The sequence below is a fragment of the Cryptomeria japonica genome, chromosome 11 (assembly GCF_030272615.1).
Source record: "Cryptomeria japonica chromosome 11, Sugi_1.0, whole genome shotgun sequence".
NCBI classification, from domain to species: domain Eukaryota; kingdom Viridiplantae; phylum Streptophyta; class Pinopsida; order Cupressales; family Cupressaceae; genus Cryptomeria; species Cryptomeria japonica.
This window is the reverse complement of record NC_081415.1, coordinates 498,864,470-498,888,170: the sequence shown is the minus strand read 5'-3', so window position 1 is coordinate 498,888,170 and position 23,701 is coordinate 498,864,470. Positions and strand designations below refer to the sequence as shown.

Below are 23,701 nucleotides of genomic sequence, written 5' to 3'. Positions count from 1 at the left end.
GAGTTTCCCCTCTATAAGAGTCCCTTCTACATTACAAGTAGCTTTGTATTTATAGGCTATCATGGAATAACCAACTAGTAACCACTTGGTAACCACTTAGCTTAGCTACTTGTAATCACTTGGCATAACCACCTAGGTAATCACTTCTAATAACTACCCGAGTAATTAGTTTTAGTAACTACCTTTTTGGGAACAAGTTAGGATTTACCTAAATTTTACAGAAATTAAGTCCAAATTCTAACTTTTAGTTACAATAAGTGACATAAGTCACTTTTACAAAATGATAATTTAAAGTTCTCTAGAGTTTTTCCTTTGTAAGAGTCCCCTTTACTTTACAAATAGCCTTGTATTTATAGGCTATCTAGAATAACCAACTAGTACCCACTTGGTAATCACTTAGCATAACTACTTAGATAATCACCTGGCATAACCACCTAGGTAATCACTTCTAATAATTACCCGAGTAACTAATTTTAGTAACAACCTTTTTGGGAACAAGTTAGGATTTACCTAACTTTTATAGAAATTAAGCCCAAATTCTAACTTTTAGTTACAATAAGTGACATAAGTCACTTTTACAAAATGATAATTTAATATTTGTAAGTAAAGAAAAACAAGTCATTGGTTTTACTAGGGTGAGCTCCGTGTCTTCTTTTGATCCACAAGTTACGTATACATCAACAATTTAGCTTTCAAGGAAATGTATTCCAACCACATTTGATAGGTATTCTTTTCTTTCCATAAATTTATGGCCTTCCCAAGTGTTTGCAAAAGTTTGTCTTGTCCATCTTGGTCAGCTGCATTTGTTCTTTGTAATGACAATTATTTTCTTTCATGAAACTGGCTTTCTCTTGAATTGGTAGAGGCTTGTATAATGCATGATCAATCCTTGTGCACTCATCTTCATTGTTATTTTGTCTTTGAGACTCATCTTCATTGTTATTTTGTCTTTGTGACCTTCTCACCATCAACTCTTTGTTTATGCTATAGAGTGTAGCTATATAGTAAAACATCCATGCCTTTGGAACCAATGCATTTATGAACTTTAGTCATCTTTGCTTATAACTAATGTTATGGATCCGAACATGCTTTGAATTGAGCTCACCGACACAATCTCCCGAATAATCATTAGGTGTCACAACTTCCACTTACATTGTAGGTTTTGGCAACTTTGAGCTTTTATTTCTCATTCTTTTCTTGAAAGCACCACGATTTACAAGTTGGAATGCTAGTACATTAGAGTTCGTTACTTGAGATGATCTTTTGTAAAGATAGTCTTTGACCACCATAAATTTTCTCACATTTGCACCTTTGAATAGTGAATTTTAGTCCATCAAGCTTGTTAAGCCTTCTATGGACAAATACAAAGTAATATTCAGTTGACCCAAATGAAGCTGTCATTTACAAAATTACCACTAACCCATTCAACATCTCCACCTATAACCTGTTACCATTCTTACGTGTTTCCTTCTCTATTTCTGTCATGGTTAGTTTCACTTGTTGGTATATTGCCATGTATTGTGTCACTCATTTTATATCATCTTCTTCTCCAACATTCTTCATTTCTATTGGTGCTTTCTTAGCAATAACCCACCATGTAACCTTGGCAGTAGCTTTAGGATGCATTATAAAACAATTTTTGATCATCTTATCCGGAGTAGGTTATGCATTTTCACATAACATATCTAGAAGAACACAAGATAAGCTTATGGAGTAGATTCATACTTCAGAACATCTACACACATAATGTTTGCAAATTAACATATAAGATATCCCAAAGCACTTATTTGTGCATCTCACTTCAGAAGATGCTAGAAGGGACAACATCACCTATGTAACATGTCTCATGACCTGATCATGCATTGACTCCTTTATTTCTGATAGGTCAACCTTCAAAGAATACTACAAAATTGTGCATATCTATCTCTTCATTGAGATGATCTTTAAGAACATATGTCAAAGCCAAAAATCTAACTATTCCTACAACTTTGAGCATTGCCTATCTTGTCACCTTTGAAGCAACATACCAAGAATTGGTGCAAGAATAAGATGTCCAAAATCCAATCCTCTTTAGTGAAATTTTTATTAGCTCACTAATCCACATATTGAAGTTCCAAATTAGGTGATCTTTCAAATGAAAGTGAATCCTTTAAAATCACTAGAAACTTGTCCTCCAATTTAGGATTTTGTTTACCTCATTTGACATTTCATCATATTCAAGGAACCCACTTTCAAGTGACCGCTTATTGCATTTACTTGACAAATGAACTTTTATAAGGAATCTTCACTCCAAAAGATAATTGATCACAATCCTTTTAAGAATGGAGTAAAATGTTAAAAGCAATATGTTATAAGTGGGACTTCTTATTCAAATGACCAACTCACAAAGAATATACATTTTCATCTCAATTTTACATCTGTGCCATTAAAAGTTGATTCCTTTGTGTGCGCTTGAAACATTTGAATTTTTTTTTAACATATCAATTTTGTGTATGTTGTGGGACATTTTAGTGTGCCTTTGACCAGTGTTCATTTGCTCCGATGTTCCTTCATATTCTGTTCCGAGGGCCCCCATACTATCGCAGATTGGAATTTATGTTTGTCAATTGCATTTTCTTGAAGGATTCTAGAGCCTTTTTATCACATCCATTTTTTGCGCAAGTTGAGTGTTGGCAAACATAGTAGAATTTAGTTTTATCCTCGCCAAATGCATTTGCTTGGAAATTTGTGAAGCCTTTTCAACAAATCTATTTTACGCATATCCTGTGATATGGTGGCCATGAGATGGCATCTCTGTGAAGCATTTGATAAATGATTCCAATGCCTTATATCTTCTTGTGCATTTGCATGCATGTCTATTAGGGCATTCATGACCATTACATCTGATAACATTTCTTTGTCCTCTATGTGTCTTTATTGGCACAACCTCTCATGCTTTGAATGTATTTCTTTGAGTTATTCTGCCAAACAGCAGATGTGTCTCTGCCTTTGAAGCAGTTATGTACCTTGCCTTGCTTCATGTTTTGCTTGCAAGTCTATCAAATATGTTCCAATGCTTTATTTATTTTCCGATGGATGTCCATACACTGTTCTAAAGTTGCTTTGAATGTGCTTCCCATGCAACAGTCATGGCCTCACAACTGCATACTACATTTGGTTCCACTTCATGCATATGCTGCAATTATTGTGTTGCATGGGATGACATCCCTTTGAGGCATTCCATTGAAAAGTTAATTTTCTTTGTTTATGCTTTCTTGTTGCATTTGTATTTGATCTATGCACCAAGAAAAGATGTATACACAACTACTGCAGGCTTAACTGGCATCTTAATAATAAGGTTTAGAGCGTCCTTAAGATAGCCACCACAGGCATGAAGGTCTACCATGGGCACCGAACAAAGCTTACAATGATTAGGATGTGTTCAAGAGTGCATTATTAATCCAAACATTCTGAGGGCTTCCTTGCAAAATCCATTTTGTGCACATTCTGTGGTCAGTTTATTTCATTCCTTGCGATGACATCTCTTGAGGCTGGCTGGTAAACAGCTTGGGTTCGTTTTCTATGATTCCACATTTTGCATGCACATTTGCTGTGGCAATTGCAACTATAATATCTGACATAAATCCCTCATCCACTATGCTTTGATGCATGTTCATTCCCTATTTCAAAGCTTCCACTTTGCACAGGTAGCGGGGATGTTGACAAAGGTGGTGAATCTGGTTTTGTTGCTGCCAATTACATTTGCTAGAGTCTCTAAAGCCTTGTCAATGAAACTAGTTTTATGCATAACCTTACATCATTGCGCTATGAAATGGATCTGTTTGAGGCGCTATTGCAAAACAGTTCATGTATTTTCTCTATGTTTCCACGTTTTGCATTTATGTCAACTACAATGGTTGTAACTATATCATCTAACATATATCCACCTTGATGGATGTCCATGCCCTATTCGGAAGCTTTGAGGGAAGTTGGCATGGATTGTTGAATTGGCTTCACTTGCAAATTCTGTTTTCTTGAAAGTTTCTAAAGTAGCTTCAACAAATCTATTTTGTGCATATAATGCTATTATTTCAATCCATCTTTGTAACACTTTTAAGTTAGTTACAATAACTAACTTCATCATCGGCTTCTTCACAAAATCCACGAACTTGCCAGTAATACCTTTATTGTTGAAGATTCTAATAATCTTTCACGTCCTTGTCTTTAATTTCATCGGCACTTTCAGTTGCTTCGGTAATATAGCCAAAAGACCGATACAAAATATATTCACTGGTGTTTTTAGAATGTTTACCAAACTATTTAGAAGACATTGGCTTTAAAGGATGCTTGTGAAACTGTTTGAAGTTACTCATAAATGTAAATCCCGATTGAACATAACTGTCCAACTCAATTGGCATGTTAGCCAACCACTTGAGCTATGTAGCAATTGATTTTTATGGGAGTTCGCTTCTCTCAACAATCTAGTATAAGAATATTTATTGAATTTTGTGTAAGTAGAGTCACTGTAATTTTGGAATTGTGCCAACGTCTTCAAAGTGCATGCTCAGTTATTTTAAATGAACTTTATTTCTCAATCAATTAAGTATTTTACACACCACACTCATATTTGTGCTGATAGGAAAGGATGGTTGCAATGTGTCATCTCTGCACTCTTAAACCTGAAAAAGATTTCCAGGGACTAGATTTGAATCACATCCCACGAGAGTAGTTGTGACTACAATATCTGACAATATTATGTATAAATTCTTATTTAGGCACACAGGAAAGATGCAGCAAGGTTATGGAGTTTGGCTTGACGTCTGCCAAATACATTTGCTTTAAAAAACAAATCGGATTTGCGAACACCAATAGTCACTGCACATTACCTTCAGTGGTAGCATCTTATGAGATGACATATCTTTGAGGCAAACTGTGAAACAATTCACATAACTTATCTATATTTCACATTTACTTCTTGGTGCATGTTTATTAGGGCAGCTGCAACTGCATCTTTGGAATTTTATAAAGCTTTTCTAACAGATCTATTTTATGTGTATACTGCAACAACTTGCTTTCCATGAGGTGATGTCTCTTTGAGAAATACTTGTCATACTGCTCACATGCCTTGTTTAAGATATCGCGCACAGGGAGAATTGATTTGTCTGCACTTTAAAATTTTGCAACTAAAACCTCAAGAGCTTACAGGAGAAAAACACTGATAACTTTTGACCAGTTTTACCTTTTGCTGCAAAAGTTTGCCAAGATGACCAGAATACTATCATGAGAAGAACCTAGAAAAATGAGCATGTCTTGAATTGACAAATCTTGATTTTAATGATTTTCAGGACGAGGTCAGGAAAAATAGAAGCTTTAAAATCTCATAATCCGTGAATTGGGTCAACTCAAAAATTGGCCACATTGCTTGGAATGGCATCAAGAACATTTCTATTAAAGGATTTTGCACTATCTTGCACACATTTTGAGATTAAATTGTTCTAGTAAATTTTGGTGAACTAGAGGATCACTCCTAGGGTTTTGACTGAGATCACAGATGTTTCTACTTTGAAATGACAAAAGACTCAGCATTTGAGGGTTCTCAGGGAGTTCTTCGACTAGGAATTACTCAAAGCAATAATTTTGATGCAAAATTTTTAAAATTTGATGAGTTTAAAATGGGGGCTATGCTAACAGATCTTCAACTCAATTGTATCCTTTGGGGTTGTATTATCTAGATGCTTGATGATGCGTAATTCAACTCACATAGCTTAGCTAGGCTGAAGTTAGATTCCATTGATTCTATTGTTTTTGATGCAGATTGAGCTATAAAACATTCACCAATGTGTAGGAGATGACAAATTATACACAATTAAAAATCATGCTCAAAACAATTTTGTATGGCAAAGTTATGATAAAAGAAAAATCGTATTGGCTTGACCTTTAACAAAAATGATGTTACCTACATGCTAACATGACTCTTGTAGTGATGCGACCTTTGTGTCAAATTTTCTAATGTGGTGAGCTCCAATTTGTTTGTTAATTGTTGTTGTATTTGCTAATGGGATAAGCTTATCCAACTGTGTGATGAAAATTGTATTGAGTTGGCTGAGGTAGATTGTTCTAAGATTTGGATAGCTTGCTTGCAATTGATGCATTCTACTAGATGAGATTGCAGTATTGAATTGTGCTTGGGATTGTGGCGATTGTAAGGAATGACGAGGGGAAACCAAGTCTAAGGATGGATTGGATGGAATGGTTGAGGGATTATAAATAATGGATGGAATGGATGTAGGATAGAATGGTTGAGGGATTATAAGTAATGGATGGAATGGATGCAGGATGGATGGTTGAATAATTCTAGATGGAATGGATGAGGGATGAATAGATGGAGGATTCAAGATGTGATCTCCAAAGACTATGTCACATAGGAATACAAAGCACCATTTTATATGTTTCATTCACAATGTTATGGTGAAATGTTTCCTGACGCCAAGATGTGGCTAAACAGCTTGTTGCAAAACTTGTGTCAAAATCTTTGATAGTTTACTAGAAAACCTTTGAAAGTATACTAGAATGGAAGTTGTGATAAAATCTTGGAATACTTGCTAATACTAGATATGCCAAGATAGTTCCAAAACATGTTTCAACTTTCAACACTTTGCCCCTATCCTTGCCTAGATCAGAAAAGGGTAATGGGGGATGGGTATGACGGGATATATATGTAGAATGGAATAGGTAGGTACAATAAAACATATAGGTATGATGGAATAGATAGTTATGATGGAGAGACCTAACCCCAAGTACACATCTATTTATGCATGATGCTTGAGAATGGGTTTTCATTAGGGTACTTGCCAAAGGTGCCATAAGAATGGTTTTAGCCATTGAATGATTTTTCTCTGTACTTTTTCTTTATTTTTGATAATTGCAATTTTTTTTTCTTTCCTATGGTAGAGTTTTGTTGCCAAGATATGACAGATTTGTGATTTTTGGATTTAAGTTTTGATTGGAGGTTTTGGTTTGGGGATTAGGATGTTTGGACTCAGATTTGGAGCTAAAATCAGGTTTTTGATATTTTGATTTTGATTTTGGATTACTAGGTGTAGGATGTTTGGCTATCTATATTGGGAGGTTACTTGTTGAGATTTGAATTTGGAATGCTGGTCACCATGTGGGATCTTGGAACCTCATGTGCCAAAGTCATTAATGGTTGTAAAGCTGGTGCACACCTTTTGTATGCTAAGTATGTCTTGACTCTTTTGACTGTCTACCAGAATTTGAATTATTTGTTCCATATTGATGTCCTATTTTATTTGGAATTTCGTTTCATTTAGATCACTTGCCTTGGTTTGATTTGAATCTTCTTTTAGATTTTTTTACTTCATTTTGCTGTGGGATCCACCTTGCTTATTTTTTTGTTTCCTTTTTTATTTGTAGGCTTATGTTTCCCTTTGGATTCATTTTGATTTTTTGCTTGATGTTGATTTGGTGCTTCATGGTGATTCTTGGATTCTTTTAGGTTCTTTGCTTCATATGCTAGGGCATCTAGATGAATTTCAAAACCTTTGTGATGATCCCTTAGTGGGATGTTATCGTGAAGTCCCATGATTTTTGTAATTGATTTGTCATTTTGGAATAAGTAAAATGATGCACGATCTTGTTGGTCCCAATCAATGGGTGTAGGATGTTGGACATCAAGTTTGATGGCGTGGTTAGTGGTATTGATGAAAGGATTGATGTCAACAAGATTTTCATAGGTGTTATGGATGGACTCTCTTTCAATGTTGACATTGGATGAAGTTACCTTAGATATCATCGAAGTGTCTCAAACAATGTTAGATTGTTTTGTAGAAGATTTGTATCCAATGCCTTGATGTTAATGATTTGCATAAACCGATATAAGTTCTAGGATTCCTTGCTCATGAAGGCCCAAACCCTTCCCTTTGTAGCTTATGATTTGACGTATTTTCTTTGTGATAGGATTCTTGTTGCTATGGAAACATGATACTAGTCCATTAATATGCTGCCAAGAACTATTAGAATTCACAATTTTCTCAATTACAAGGAAACTAGGTTTGATAGAGGTGATGAGACTGGCTTGATTGGATGTTGGTGCTTGCTCCTTGTTAATGATTTTTGTAACTTGATGATGTGTATGCTTCTTGGGATCAAGTGTGACTTTCTTAAACCATATGTTTAGTGTGATCAATAGCAAGTACAACTTGATTGTCACTATGCTCAATGTGATCAATTTCAACTACAATTTGATTGTCAATATGTTGGATGTGGTCAATTTGCTTATTTATGTGCACAATGAGAGCAATAGTCTCACCATGGGAAGAGGGAGCTATTGGATGATGGATAGGATTGGTTTGGTCTCTTGATCTTTGAGTTTTGTTATACAATGAATGGAATTAGCTTTGATGTTTTGGCCTTGACTTAGTTGTGAGAAAGGTTGGTCATGTTTGGAACGAGTTCTTGACATATCATTAATTGCTTTTTTGACAAGATGGATGTATATAATTTTACTTGAACATCCCCTTGTTCAATAAGATCTTGAATTTAGTCCTTTAATCTCCTATGTTAATTAGTGGAATATCAATTGATCTTATAGTCTTATAGATATTAGGGATCTCAAATCTTATGGATAGTATGGATCTCATGAAATGTAGTTGTTTAGCTTCCTGCATTGGTTGATTTTTGGAGATGTGAATGTTAAGAGGGACTTGAACAATCTAAATATGGTTTGATGAAGTAACTTCATTGCTAACAACATGCTTATAATTGCTAAAGGATGATGGCAATTGAGAAAGAGTAAGACACAACTTCTCAACTTTATCCTTTTATATTTATTCCTTGCTAATAATTGTTGAAGAAAATCCTTTGGAGACTGTTTGGATAAGGTAGGATTAGATGGTTGATTTGATAGGTTATAGAATTGTTGATTGGATAATGGGTTACATTGTGATGGTTTAGACGATGAAGGACTTGAATAGGAGGCTAATGTATCTAGTTTCTTATTAATAGGGAATTTAGACAAGTGGTGCAAAGTTTCTTGTGCTACAATGGCATTTCCCTTGTCAAGGTTGGCATGAGGATGACAAATAGATGATTGATTGTGGCCTAAGGGATAGCTTGTCATATGGTGTAACTTCCCTTAAGGCATGGGGGGAGAGCATATGTGGACTATTATCCCATTTTCAAAGTACAGTGTGAGTAATTTTCCAAGGCTAATTGCTTATCAATACATCACAAAGACCAAACAACTGAAAGGCTCATAAGCTAAGCTTGAATTGGATTATCTAGGGGAATCCTTGATATGCCTCACATACTCAAGGCCCAAGTCTTTGAAATTAGGGAGGAGCTTGTTGAAGGCATGTGATTGGGGTCAAAGTGCTCTCTTCACTTGAGCCTCTTGTTGGAGCCACACCAAAAATAATAATTTCTTCCTTGAGATGTACCTTGAATTCACATGCCCTGCCAAAACATGGGGTTTGGGCCAACAGTTGGTGATGAAATTCAAGTTGCTAAACCCTCTAAAAAGAGAAAAAAGGAATAGTTGCTTTTGATCTTTTAGATCACACAAAGTGCAAGAGGAGAGCTTACATGAACTACCCTTGGGATACACAAGTGAAGAGATTGTTTTTCATCTTTAAGATTGCATTCAGGTGCAAAAGGAGAACATGGTCAAATCACAATAAAATCAAATAAAATCTTGGAAAAGCAATCTTACACACAAATAGTAGTATTTTGAAAATCAAGTCTTTGTTATGTGATAGTGGTTGCATGCAAAAGTAAGTAGCAATAAGAAAGTTTTTGCAATGTTTATGGTCTTGAGAACAAACAAGCTATATCATTATGAAGAGCAGGAAATTTCACCTTTTGTAAAAAAATGCTTGAAAAAATGCCTTTGTATGGCTGTTTGAAAATGACCCTCATCATTTAAAAGTGCATTGGAGATAGGGGTGATGGGCCTGGCCATTGGTTGGTGGCTTGTGTGTGGTTTCGCTTATAGATGTGGTGGTTGGTGGCAAGTAGGTAGCAAGGCGAGTGTTGGAGGTAGTAGAATGGTGAGTAATGGTGGGCAAGTTTACCCCTTGTTGGCTAGTGTATAAATTGGCAAGGCATGGGCCATCAGGATTGACCACCCTATCATTGCCATATGGTGGTGACAAGGGGTTGGTACTATGCGGTACCACCCTATCAAGATGAAGTGCATGAAACACCCCAAAAATTTGCTCAAATTTGAGCCACATAGCCCTAGCAGTGGTGTAGGAATCAATATGTTACTGGAGACTGTCTGAAACATGTAGGCCAATCAAACCCATAGCCTGATCTGTCTTGTCTGTATGCTAAATGTTCTCAAACTCACTAGTCAAGTTGTACTGGGTCTAATCTAAACAACACCATAAACCCTTGGGCCGAAGCAAACTGATCATTGAAGTCTTCTAGCTATGATAGTTGTGAGGGGTGAGTTTCTCAATAGAAGGATCCACCATTAGGCTAGAGTTAGAGCAATATAGGAATCTAAAAGATGATGATTCTACCCCCACATAGCAAGAAAAATGAATCCTTTTGCACTTGTATAAGCTGAGAAATCACAAAATTGAGAAATGACAAAAACTGAGATCATTGAGTACCCTGTGAATATTCTGGAAAAATTAATTGCAGATCTGAATAGAAGACTTTCAGAGCTTTCTAATGATGTGCGGAAGTCGAAAAACGGAGTCTATTTGCAATTTTGCTCAAGTAATGGCCCTGGAAGTGAAAAAATGAAGTCCGACTTTGGAGGCCTGGTACGAAAAATTGGTGCAGAATCTGATCAAACCACTTGCAAAATCAGATCGGTGCTTGAATTAGCTTTTCAATGATATCTCGTTTGCTCGATTTCGATTTTGTGTGATGAAATTATCGCCAAAGAACCAACTACTGCTCTTTAGGGTTTGGAAGCCAAAAATAGAAGAGGTTTGTTAAATTTAGAATGGCGCTAAATTTAGTGGGGCCTGCCAAATTTAGGGCTGGCCATGTGATTTTCTGATGCCAGCATTGTCAATGTCTATGCAGGCCTATAAGATGGTACTAATGTACCCTTTGTTTACTTTTTAAGGTTCTAAACCCCCCGTTGGCCTCTTAAATTTGATTTTTTTGATATAAGTTTCAATGAAATTTAAAAAAAAAATGCTTGCGTTAAAATTTTGTTGACTTGCCTTTTTGGAATCCGTACCTCTACAGATCTGTATGGATCCACACATGTGCAGAATTTCATAGCATGTAGTCAAACCACAAAAATTTGGTCAAAATTTCTTCCAGCTCAGATTTTAGTGTTTGGATAGGCAATTTATAGGTTTTTGGGCCATTTGAGCGCGATGGTGATCTCCGTTTCACCCCTAGGTGCCTAGATTTGACAGCTACCTTGTATCTTGCCTCGATTTTTGTGCCCTTAGCTAGTTTGTCACAACATTTCAAGTGCTCCAATTTTGATAAAACAAAAGTCGATATTAGGGTTTTTTGACACTATAGATGTGATGGCGATATTCGTTTGAGCCCAAAGTGCATAGAAAATCTACCCCAGGTTGGATCCCTTAGGCATGCAGATAGGAACTTGATAGAAAAGCTCTGATACCATGTAGAAGTTGATGATCAACCACAGGGGTCAAGAATCATCTGCAAACAAAACACCTATCACACCAAAGAGATTAAGCAAAGATTGTATACTTTATAACAACCGAAGGATTCTGTATTATTGCACAAAACAATATTGGAGATACAATTACAATGAATGCATGAATCTTTATAAAGGATGAATGAAATCCTAGGTGCAAACCCTAATGCTAAAATTAGGAGAACTAAATCAATGCAAAGTAGGAGCTAAATTAAGCTCAATTACAGTTAGAAAAGCAAAATAGAAAACTCTAGATAAAAAAGCACCTAAGTTTAGCTTAAGTGAAAAAGCAATTAAAGGACCTAATTAATAAATAATTAGATAAATGTCCTAATTACTCCAACAACTTGTAATTATTCAATCAAACCCTACTTGCAGAGCCTGTCAAATCAAGATAACAAGCTTTCAAAGTTAAGATTAGATCAGAATCAATGGGTCCCATAGGCATGCCAAAATGTGAGCAAGAATTTAGAGCAATAATAAATGAAATCAAAACTTAATCAAAATCAAACTTTAAATGCTGTGCAAACTTTCAATTGAGTTAACAAGTGAATTTGTTTGTGTTGTAATGTAGTGTGGATGCTCGAACGATCATGCAAGATTTTCGCAACGTATATTTGTGATTGATGGATGCAAGATGATTCAGAGATAAAGACTCCTTTGATGGATCTCTGAAAGGAGAGGTAGATTTATAGGTTTTTGAATGAGGAGATGAATGGTTAAGACTAATTCACTGATTTGTATGAGTTTTGGTTTATTTGATTTGTTCTATTTAGGAATATGCAAGCAAAATTTAGAGAATTAAAAACTTGCATGATTGAATGAGTAGAAGAGATTGACTTTTAAAAATGGCATGTTGAGAGGATAACTAATTAATTTTTTATATAATTAAATGCAATTATTTAGAAATTAATTAATTAATAATGATAAATTATAAAGTAATTATGAAGTGATGTGAGTAGATAAAGAGGGGAATTATATCATTAAGACAGAATTAACTAAATGATTAATTAGCTAATGAAATGTGATGATATGGTGCAATTAACTCATTAATCAATGTGATGTTAGAGAATTAGTTAGGATGAATTAATGTGTACCATTAATAATAGATAGTGGTGAATTTAGTTGTCTACAAGGATAACACAACAGTATAATATGTTAAAGATAACCCTTTCTTTAAATTAGAATGGGAAGCTCACATGGAAAACAGGCACTAAAATAAACCTAGAACATATGGAGATGAACTTTAGAGTTTTAAAATATGCACAAGATAATTCTAGGGTTTTGAGTGAGAAAGACAAACTAACTAAAGAAAGCTGTTGTCTTTTGGCTCGCAGGTTTGGACACAAGGCTAATCAACACTTCTACATAAGACAAAAGATTTTTTGATAGTCTTTTGACTTTAAAAGAAATGACTTACAACAGCTACCAAATGCTCACTCTTTCTAGCTAAAAGATAAGACTAGAAAAAATAAGTACAACACAAGAATCAAACTAGATTGAACATATTCCCATACAATTTTTTTTGTATCATGCCAAATTACAAGCTAAACCCTCATCCCTTTGTTGAATCAAGAGGCTGCGTTTTTGTACTGTTTGTTTATGTTGTTTTGTTGTCTTGCATTTGGATCTTTGTAGGGTCAATGATTAAAGCTTTTGAAGCACTTGACATGGTGAAGAATGGAGGGAAATCAATGAAAAAGTAACTTAAAATGTATCCTAAGGAATGAGAATGTGATATCCATGAACTGGGTACTCCTTAAGTAGAGTAGGTTTTAGACAAAAGGCACACATTGGCATATATGGGTGTGTGCCATATAGTGGAGATGGAAAGTTTTTGAAGTTTGAAAAGTTTCAGTTCTTTAATTGGCATGTACCATATACTGTAGATTCATTTTTCATAATTAGTGATATTTGCAGTTGTCTATGTTAATGTGCTCCAATAAGGGTTATCATAGACTTTTAAGTTAAAAAATTTGTAGAGGTATACCAAAACCATGTGTCATTCCATATAGAAACATGTTTTTCAAGAAAAATGCAAAGCTATAAGCTTGTTGTATGTTGTGGACCATATAAAGGGGTGATTCAGAATTTGTTCAAAATCAAAACAATGCAACCGCATGAGTAATGGTGCACCTATAAACACAAGGAATGTTTCAAAGTTTCAAAATACTAACAGTGTTGAATATGAAGTTATTAGGCCTATAGTTTCTTTTGAGCCCTTATTTGATAGCATCCCAAGAAATGTTGTGAATGGCAAGCAGCATCAACTTTGGTGTAACCTTGCCATGCCATGTCCACCATCCACAAGGTTCAGTTTGAGCTAATGTAAGAAGATCTTTGCCTTTGGTTTGTTGAATGTTGAATTGTGAAGATAGTAAAGGCAAGCCATTGAGAGTAAAGTCTAGTCAACTCCTCACTTGAATACATCTTTCATTGGGCTTTCACTAACCCTTCTTTGACTTCTTTTTCATCAGATGTAGGCAACTCCTAGCCTTTGGTGCATACCATTTGGGATTAGAGCAAAGGCTACCATATGAAGCAAGGTGTTCATAGTGTTCCACCCTCACATCACAATGGGCTTAATATGCTAAGTATATAATCCTAAAATTTGGATCCCAATTACAAATTGCTTGCTTCATCCACCCAAGCATGCTGTCAAATGTCTCATATACCTCTCAAAGACTAGGAGAGTTTGTATCAGCATATCTAATGACATCTACAATTGGTGAGATAAGGATCAAACATATTTGCAAACAAAATTTAAAAAAAAGAATAAAGTTCAAAATCAAATGACAAGTTAGAAAATTAAAAATGATAATGTCAGAAATTTAATAATAAGTTAACAATTTATTAAAATCAGCAATTCCTTACCTTACAGTAGATTACCAAGCATCATCAATGATCTTTTGTTTGATATGCTTTCCTTTAGTAGTGTTTGTAGTAGGCCATCTGCTTCACTTTGATTTAATCATCAACTATAGAGGCTCTTGCAACTTAAGTATCTTCTCTAACATAATGAAATAATTGGCATACCTAGTCTCCATAGGTTTGAGGATTTTTTTTGAAAAATTCTTGAAGAGAGTAAAGTGTGAGAGTTGCAAAAATGCAAATAAACATTTGAATGTCTTTACGTTTTGCCATCACTTGTTGAACCCAATCTTATCTCACTTGTGTCTTTCAATTCATTGTTCAATGCACAAGTACAACTCAAGATCCAAAAGATGTGCCCGTAAGCACTCTCCATCGTTGTGCCAAGTAATTTGTATACACGTGTTCAATTAGTGACCACCTGTACAACATTTGAGGTCCCAACTTTCTCTATGGCCTCTCTCAAAATATGAAATTAGAAGTTCTCATCCTTGTTTATCTTTAAACAATCAATAGCTCGAAGAAAATTAGCTGTACATGTGACTATGATGTTGATGAGTGGCTGTTGTCTAATATTGGTCCTCCATCCATGTAAATAGAGCAACCTGTCTCAATTTGAGTTTGCTTCATGTTCTCCATGATCAAACTCACCTTAGAATATTCTTTGTGAAAGAGGGGAGTGTGTTGTTTATGTTCTGGAAGGGTGGGGGATTAAATGAGAGGGACCGGTAAAAGCTACATTTTGAACATTTGTTTGAGGTAAAGAGAACGTGCTACATGAAATGGGATGGCATGTGCATAGAAAAATTAGGCAATGGAGGACTCTGCTACATACCATGCTTGCATACTGAACATTTTTGCAGCTATCCCCGACCTTTCAGGGCAACTAGTCCCTCTTTCCTCTTGTGAAAATATCACCACTACCACTACCACAGCTCCCTTTCAAAGATCACCGCTGAAGAATATCTAAACTGTTGGGAGAGTTTTTTGAATTCCCTGGTTTCAAACACATGGCAATCGTGCATCAGTTACGTGATTTGTTGATTTCCAGTCCTCTCAGTCATTTGATCAACCAGATTTCCACATTAGGTGATTACTGACTTATCATTCTGCCATGGTAAAATAACTACCAACTGGATCTATCCATTTGTGCAGTAAATCTAATCAAAATAATTGTATGTTCTGCTGGATTGGAGGACAGATTTGAGAGTAGGACACATCACCACGGACTGCAAAATTGAACCAGCAACAAATCCTAAGTGCAGCATAGTCCACTGTAATTATATTGGAAGCACCACTCCTAATTAGGATCCAGAACAATTAGTTGGGTGGAATTGACAGCACCACATATTGGGTTACCATTGATTATACACAGGTAGAAATCGCCAGTCCTGCTGGCTGCATCCTCGCTGCTGTTTGGATCAAAGATCTGAACATTTACTTGCATTCTATTAGACTCTGAGCCATCACAGGAGAGGGGGATCACAGCAGCAGTTCTACCAAGCAGATTACATAAAAAATAAAACTACATAATTACAGCTAAGTTCAGATTTGCAAATTGACAGTATTGATTGCATGATCTGCTGTTCATTACTATCAATAAGTAGACACTCTTTGATCTGAATATGATGGAAATTAAATGTTGAAGTGGCTGTAACGTATTGCATCAATACTGCAACTCCAGTTTGTTACACCTTCAGTAGACATACTCTCTCAGTCACTGTGTTTTAACCAAATCAGGTTCCATATTTTATATTTTCCACATTGATTGCTGTTATAGACTGTGTTGATGAAATTGCAATTCATACTGTGCGTAATCAGAAATATAGTAGTATCTCAACACTCAAAATTTACTGGGAACATTACAATGTTCACCATTAGAAGATTCAAAGAACTCTCCCAGTTTTTGCATGCAACTTAAACAGGGCTTCCTTATATTCTAACAATAGATATGTTTTTCTTATAGATCTTTGTAGTATTGTTTAGGATGTATTTTAAAGCTGCTTCTATAGCTTTGCATAGTTGCATTGGATATCTTGAACTTTGTAGTGCTGCTAGCTAATTGAATTCTCAAAGAAATACTTTTTGATTTGGTTGATAGACAGCTCAAATTTTGCAATTGTAATTGAGTTGCCCCTTATTTGCAACTTATTTGTTCTGTTCTTTTTGATTTTTAAATATAATGCCCTTACACATTAAAAAAAAGGTAACTTTTTAAGTAGTCAAAGAAATGTAAGTGCTACTAGAACAAACTTGCTTGACAGCGGTAAGGTTTAAAACATGTTACATGAGAAGCACTCAATGTCTTTATCATTTCTTCATTTCTTTGGAGGAATTGTCCTCAGTTTCCCTTCCTTAAGGTGGGGAAAAAGTGACTTCAATATTTTAACTGGTTTTGGTCCAATTTACTAAAATTTTCATATCTTAGTAGGGGCTTCTGAAAGTCTTGGATGTTGTGTATGGAAGGATGTATTGTTGTGAAGTAATAATATGAGTGAAGAAATATACCGTCTTACTTGACTATTATTAAATAAGTGAAAACTAAGATCACCACAACTATTCAAGACTGAAAAATTCACCAGACATGACTAAAGGTTTACAACATACTCTATAAGAAAACCTTAACGTGTTTGTTATTTCCTCCTTTCTTAGGAGGAATTGAACCTAATTTCCTTGATTTCAGATGAGAAGCATGTGGCTCAAGTATTTTATTGGTTTTGGTCCAATTAGTTATTAATTTATCTTCTGGTAGAGGCAGTTGAAATTCATCTAAGGTGTATGTGGAATGATATATTTTTATGGAATAACACTACAATAGAATTAATATTTGCCACATCCTAGACAAGGACACGGAATCCATAAAGTTATTGACTAAGATTTAACATTAAGGTCAATGTAACAACTACAAACTTTCATGCAAGAAATATAATTTGAGATTGAAATTTAAGATCAAACTGTTATTTATCAGAACAATATGTGACAGATCAAATTCATGATATATTAAATCTGTGTGAAAATATGATAACATTTTTTTTCTCCTAGTATGTAACATGTCTTGATGGCCTCATTAATACAGAATTTGATATTAGTGCAGGCATGTTCTTTTTCCGCAACTCTGAATGGAGCATGGAATTTTTGGATTTGTGGTGGAATCAAACTAGCTTTATTCGCCCCTTTGGGGAAAGTAAAAGTGGAGATAATGATGCTTTGAAACACTTAATCAAAAACATGCCTGTTGATGAAATGAAGCAGAATGTTTACATACCAGAAATGCAATGTATTTTCAATTCTTACCTTTGGACACCTTCATGGAAAAGTAGCCACCGGTTAATGACCTTGACAAGAACTGTTTGGAAAGGTGAGATGTATTGTGCAATTACACATCTAAATCTTTTCAAAATTTGTCTCTGGTGTCTTTTCTTTTGAGTTGGAATCACAAATTCAAATATCATATATGTTGTTTTCATTTGGTTTACCTATCGATCATTTTCTTTTTGGAAGGCATGCCCTTGATGTGGTCTTGAGCTATGTGATCTCCATATTGTTCCTATGCTGATCTTTCTTGCCATGTTAGAACTCTCAATTTAGAATGTTTTGGGGGCTCAAATGTGTTTTTATAGGGAAAATATAGAAATTATTTTAATATATGAAAATTGTACAAAATAGCAAACCTTTTCAGAGACTGCTAAAACCCCAGCTAAGAAGGGCTTACATGAAAAAAGTTTTCTTTGAATAAGTCACTAGTGAATATAATCAAACACACGCACACGCTTGGTAACTGGAGAATCAGTAGCAAACTCTATTGCACGAAGCCAATCAACTACTCATCCACTATAACTCTCAAGCAAGAGGCTAGCCCTACCCTGAGTGGTATTGCAGGGTTTGACTTTGAACACACAACCAATATTTGTGTCTTTCAATAACTTACAAATTGATCTAGACCCTGGGGGTCAATAGTGAACACATTAATTCAATAGGATTATGAACATAACCAAAATTGAACATTAACAAAACTTGACAAAAAATTTGACAGCAGTAGTCTAGTATCCCAACTCCTAAGCTTCAGCATATGCTATACTGAATATTTGAATACAAGATGATTAACAAAATAGCACACAAAACTATTTGTTTCCAGCTAGCCACTAGATCTGACTTAAGGGAATGTTGTCTTGAATAAATTGTAGAAGAGCATCCATTTCTAGATATTGATCTTGATTCAGCTGCTGACTTATATCAGATTAGAGAGCTATGAGAATGTGGAGTTTACAACAACCATTTTCACAGAAACACTTGAGGAGGGCATATGGAATAGTAGTTTAGACAAGGCAGGTGATTTGAGATTTGGCTTAGGTGCTTGTAAAGCCTGAACACTAATCTGGGCATTTGTTTGATGAAACTACTCTATCATGGAAGCCTCTAAGACCTTTATGTCAGCCATGGATGTCAAAGATAACACAAATCAGAATAGATTTTGTCATATATCCTTCAGCTGCAAAATCATCTGCTGAAGCTGCCTGCACATTTTCCCTGTTTCTTTCTTTCTCCAATGTTCCCATATAAATATTTGATGGTAGAAGTAAAACCCTTCAGAGAGCTGCATGATGATGTTCCACCAAGTTTCCAGAATGGGGATTACAGGAAACAGGGGAATGTGTTTCTGGGATGGTAGGGGATAGGATGTCTTCTTTAGGGGATGGCGATAAAATAAAGAAAATTTCAAAGTACAGAAAATTTTCAAATTTATATGATAAGGCATTCATCATATTAAGAAACATTAGAGCTAAATTGAGGTATGACATGAGTTGACATACAAATTACCAATAGATTTATTTAATAATCATAGTTTGAGCACTTGGTCCATGACAATTGTACCTATTATCTTGGACATAATTCTAAAATTACAGAAAAGTCAATTTTCACTCATCGTTGCTCAATTCCTTATTTCAAACAGTGCCTTTATTTTTAACTTTTAAGAGTAACAGATAAAGTGTAATTGACAGTTTTTCATGTTAAACTAATGCCATTATCCATTGCAATTGTTAAATCTATTGTCATGGAGCGCAGCCTACTTTTTTAAGAGCAGTTAAATCTTCTACTGGTACTATTGTCCTGAATCCTAAGTATCAGTATTAGGCTATTAGCAGCAGCTCTTATAAGATCAGATTGCTTGTCTGCCTAATGATTGCTCCATGTTCACTGTGCTGAACAAAATTCTAGATTTAAACAGGTGATTCTATCCTTTTCAAAACAGGAGAGGATCTGGGCTCGGTTTCAACATTACTTGGAAGATTCTTGGCAGAAAACTAAGGTTCAATATTTGACCCAGATTTTAGGACAATCGGGTGAAGGATACCTCAGATAACTAGATCTAATGTGCTTTATAAAAATAATGTTGAGAGCATCAAAAGGGACATGGAAACATTCCACTCATAGAAAGAGTACTATTGATGTCAAAAGACTGAACCAGCGTTTTTCTTTATATGATGGTCATATGGAATACTAGACATATCTGATTAGATATGTAAAGCTAAAATGATCTTTCTGGTTTTGCCTCGAACATCATCTTTTTACAATTATGAACAATAGAGAACAAAGAGATGCTGATGGAAGATGGAATCATTCTTCCAGTAGTTGGTGAAAGTTTGGCACCATTCACCACATTCCAAATCATCATGTTGTTTTGTTTCATTAATATACCTTTAAATCTAAATATATGATTTCACTATCCTAATTAATCACACAGTTGTTTTGGTATTTAGTATACTCTCTGCAAGGAAAAATAGCCATTTTTTAACACAAATTCTTTCATTGCGTTTTCCTAAATGGAAGCATTGTTTTGATAAAGGATAAATAGGGTTTTGTTTTGAAAGGGCCTCAACCCTTTTACAAAGAACAAGGCAAACGTAACAAAGAATTCCAACAAGAATCAAAATGGCAAAAAGAGATAAACAGCAACAAGGCTTTAATCTTACAACTAACAAACAACACCTCAGAAGGTAGATTGGAACCAACGGACAGATGGCAAAACATCCACCAATGAAAATTAAGGACTGACAAGTTCAAGGTGACATGAAGTTAAAGTTTTTTAGGGTTCTCTAGATCCTTATCATATCCCCATGCATTGACCTGATACACATTTTCTTCTTGGTGGAATTCCCATTCTTTGCAGCAAAACATGAATTAGGAGGAAATAAGGGGCATGATGAGGGCCTTTCCTTTGATCCCAACCTCTTGCTTGAGTCAAGACCAACTGTAACAGACTGCTTGCAAGCCTTCTCCAAACAGGCAGCTTCAGGAAAGTATCAAAGCTCGAATGCCACTTCTTGAGGAACAACCTAGCTTTGCCAAGGAACCATGGTCTAGATAAGACAGTTGGAGCACAATCTTCATGATTGGCGAAAGAAATCAACAAGAAACTTGTGGGCATAGCTAAGATATCAATCTGTCCATTAAGCCTCCATTTTCTTTGAGTCCAATTCCCCAAAAACTTCCTAACGAGGGCATTTCTTAGCTTGGATGAAGATGTTTCCACAACATAATCAAGGATATTGATCACAATTGGCTTACAAACCCCGTCCAAAACCAAGGGAAGAGAACTTTTCCTCTATAGCATCCCCTCAAGACTTCCTAGCAACAACATTGGCACCAAGTCACAAGTCCAAAACTATAATAGACACCAGCTTCTTACACTTAGGACTAGGCATCAAATTTGTGTTATCGTTACAAGGTGACACTTGCAAATCCCCACCTTAAATAGGGAACTCCCCCCACTAAGACAATGCGTATTAGGATCACCAACATTGCCCTCCTCATAGCCAAAAAGGATTAAACTAATCCCTTTAGACAATTACCAAACTATTGTACATGACTTAGGAGGTAGAGCTTGCACAAGAACAATGTTGGAGCACCCTCTTGCACACAAAGGACCAAGGGAATGAAGAATATCCTTGCTTGAGCTAGAGGAGGCAGAAGTCCATCTCTCCTTAGCTGAAGCAATACCTTCCTTGGACACAACAGCAGGATTAGACAATAAACCTTGTCACTTGCATGCCAAGTGTCGGGCTTAAAACTAGAGATGTGGGGGAAACTTGCCCCGTCCTCTTCACCCCAATTGTTGTTCTTTTCATCCTTTGTATCATATTTGCTCTCTTCATCTATGTCCTTTCCATCTTCCTACCTGTCCGTTGAATCCAGCTCTCTCACTTGACCCTTATTCAAACAACTTTTTTCCACTCAATGACATGTCTGCTCTTGGGGGATTAATTTTTTTTTTATACCAAATCTCGAACTTAATATATGGAAGCATATATTTGGAATCTCAATCTCGAATTTGATTACATTTTAAATGTTGTTATTGTACTTGCTATGATCATCAATGCCTTATTTATGCCTTTTTGTTAGGATTATTTTTTAATTGATCGATTGGTGTACAAATATTCTTCTAAACATTCTATTTCTTCCTTGACCTACTTGCCTACAATTGAAGCAATTTAATAATATTTTGTAGGTACCTACTCGAAAGGGGACTTTATGGTTCATTTAGCAGGTTTGGATGACAAGAAGAAGTGGATAAAGAAAATTCTTAGAGATCTTGAGGTTGAGAATGCCTTAGTCAAGGACAAAATGATGTAGGCATATGCAATTGTTTTCTGCTTCCTTTTTAAATTACTTAAGCATATATATTTTTGATTGGATGTAAATCCAACAAAATGTAATCATTTTTCTTACTGCTGTTGTTGAGGGAAGCATAATGCTGTGAGCTTCCATATCAAGATGTATGATTAGTCATTTTGATGAAGGTTCTTTATTATTTATAAAAGAGCATATGAGGGTTACTTTGGGAAAAAAGGCATCCTAAAGGAATTTGTTTCTAGTTAGGAAAGATGCAACAATTTTAGGAAATACAAGATTCGGCCTCTTCTCAACCATTATGATTATTTTTACACACTTGTAAGTTTGAACACGATTCCTCAATAATTTCTCTACTTGATTAGAATGTCACATTTTTATTGTAAAACTTTGATGTTAGGGTCAAACTAAATTATTACAAGTCTATCTTGCATTAGGATCTGTTGAATATTTGACAGTCACAATCCTTGGTGGATATTTTGTTGTCAAAAACTTCTTACACCAAGTTGCACATTGCTAGCTCATCTTGGGTTCCTTGGAAATTGTTCAACATTTGACAAGCAAGCCATGTTTGGTTGTAAAATGGTGACTACAGTAGAAGGTAAGCATAGGCCATTATCAAAAGTCTCTGTTTCCTCATATCTCGTAAATAACATTATTTTGAATTGTGCTCAACTATTAGTTCTCATTTCTGATTTTTTTTTTTGGAAGTAGTTGATCAGTCGTGGGAAATGTAACCGTTTGTTAATCTGAAAGTTTTTGAAGTCCATAAAAAAATAGCTGTATGTTGGCGAGTTCACTTTAACATGTTCGACTCTAAACTTAAAATTATGCATGTTCTTGCATTTATAAACAAATGATCCCCTTTCATTTGCTTGCTTGATTTGAAAATATGGCTTATATTTTTATTGAGGCTGAAGATCTGAATATACGTACAATATAAAGAATTTATCTCCTCAATGGATGAACACAATCGACTCAATTTTGGATAGAATGTGAATGAACAGAAAGGAATGTTATCGTATTATTTTTTGTTTTTGTTTTGGAACTCCACAACGTGTTTATAGCTCAAACTCACATAGTTTTCGATTTTGCTTTGGGGAAGCCTTGCATGGATCTGATAGAAGATATGCAAGGAATTTCTAATTCAAAGTTCAAGGCATTCATCATTGCACTTTTTGTCAACTATATAGCTTTATTCTCTTCTTGAATATATTGGTCAACCAAAACTAATTTTAGTTGTATTGTTTGTCCTCAAGTTCCTCTTTATTGTGTGTAAAGCTTGGATACATAAATGCAATTTAAAATTAAACAAAATCTTAGAGGTAGAGGGTGTACACATTTTTGACATTTTACTTTATATATATATATATATATATATATACCTAAAAAAACTTTATTAAAGGTAAAACAATATATATATATATATATATATATACCTAAAAAAACTTTATTAAAGGTAAAACAATAGCCTACAACGAGCCACCAAAAAGGCTATAATGTCAAGGACATAAACATAATGGAATTGACCTTAAGACAATAGAGACCGCAACAAAACTAAAC

At 35.1% G+C, this 23,701-nt stretch overlaps 1 protein-coding gene across 3 annotated transcripts in view; it reads left to right on the top strand.

Moving 5' to 3' along the window:
• LOC131068322 (galactomannan galactosyltransferase 1) overlaps positions 1-22,828 on the top strand; it is a 72,213-nt gene extending 49,385 nt beyond the window's left edge. Inside the window, exons 3-4 of one of the 3 annotated variants that reach the window (XM_058003496.2) lie at positions 17,604-17,867; positions 22,017-22,828. In XM_058003496.2, coding sequence (XP_057859479.2) covers positions 17,604-17,867; positions 22,017-22,141 — 389 coding nt within the window. In that variant the 3' untranslated portion in view covers positions 22,142-22,828. Of the gene's footprint in view, positions 1-12,975; positions 13,453-17,603; positions 17,868-22,016 lie in introns of those variants that run through there. The other 2 variants (XM_058003497.2, XM_058003498.2) reach the window with 2 other exon arrangements.
• The last annotated feature ends 873 nt before the right edge of the window (positions 22,829-23,701 follow it).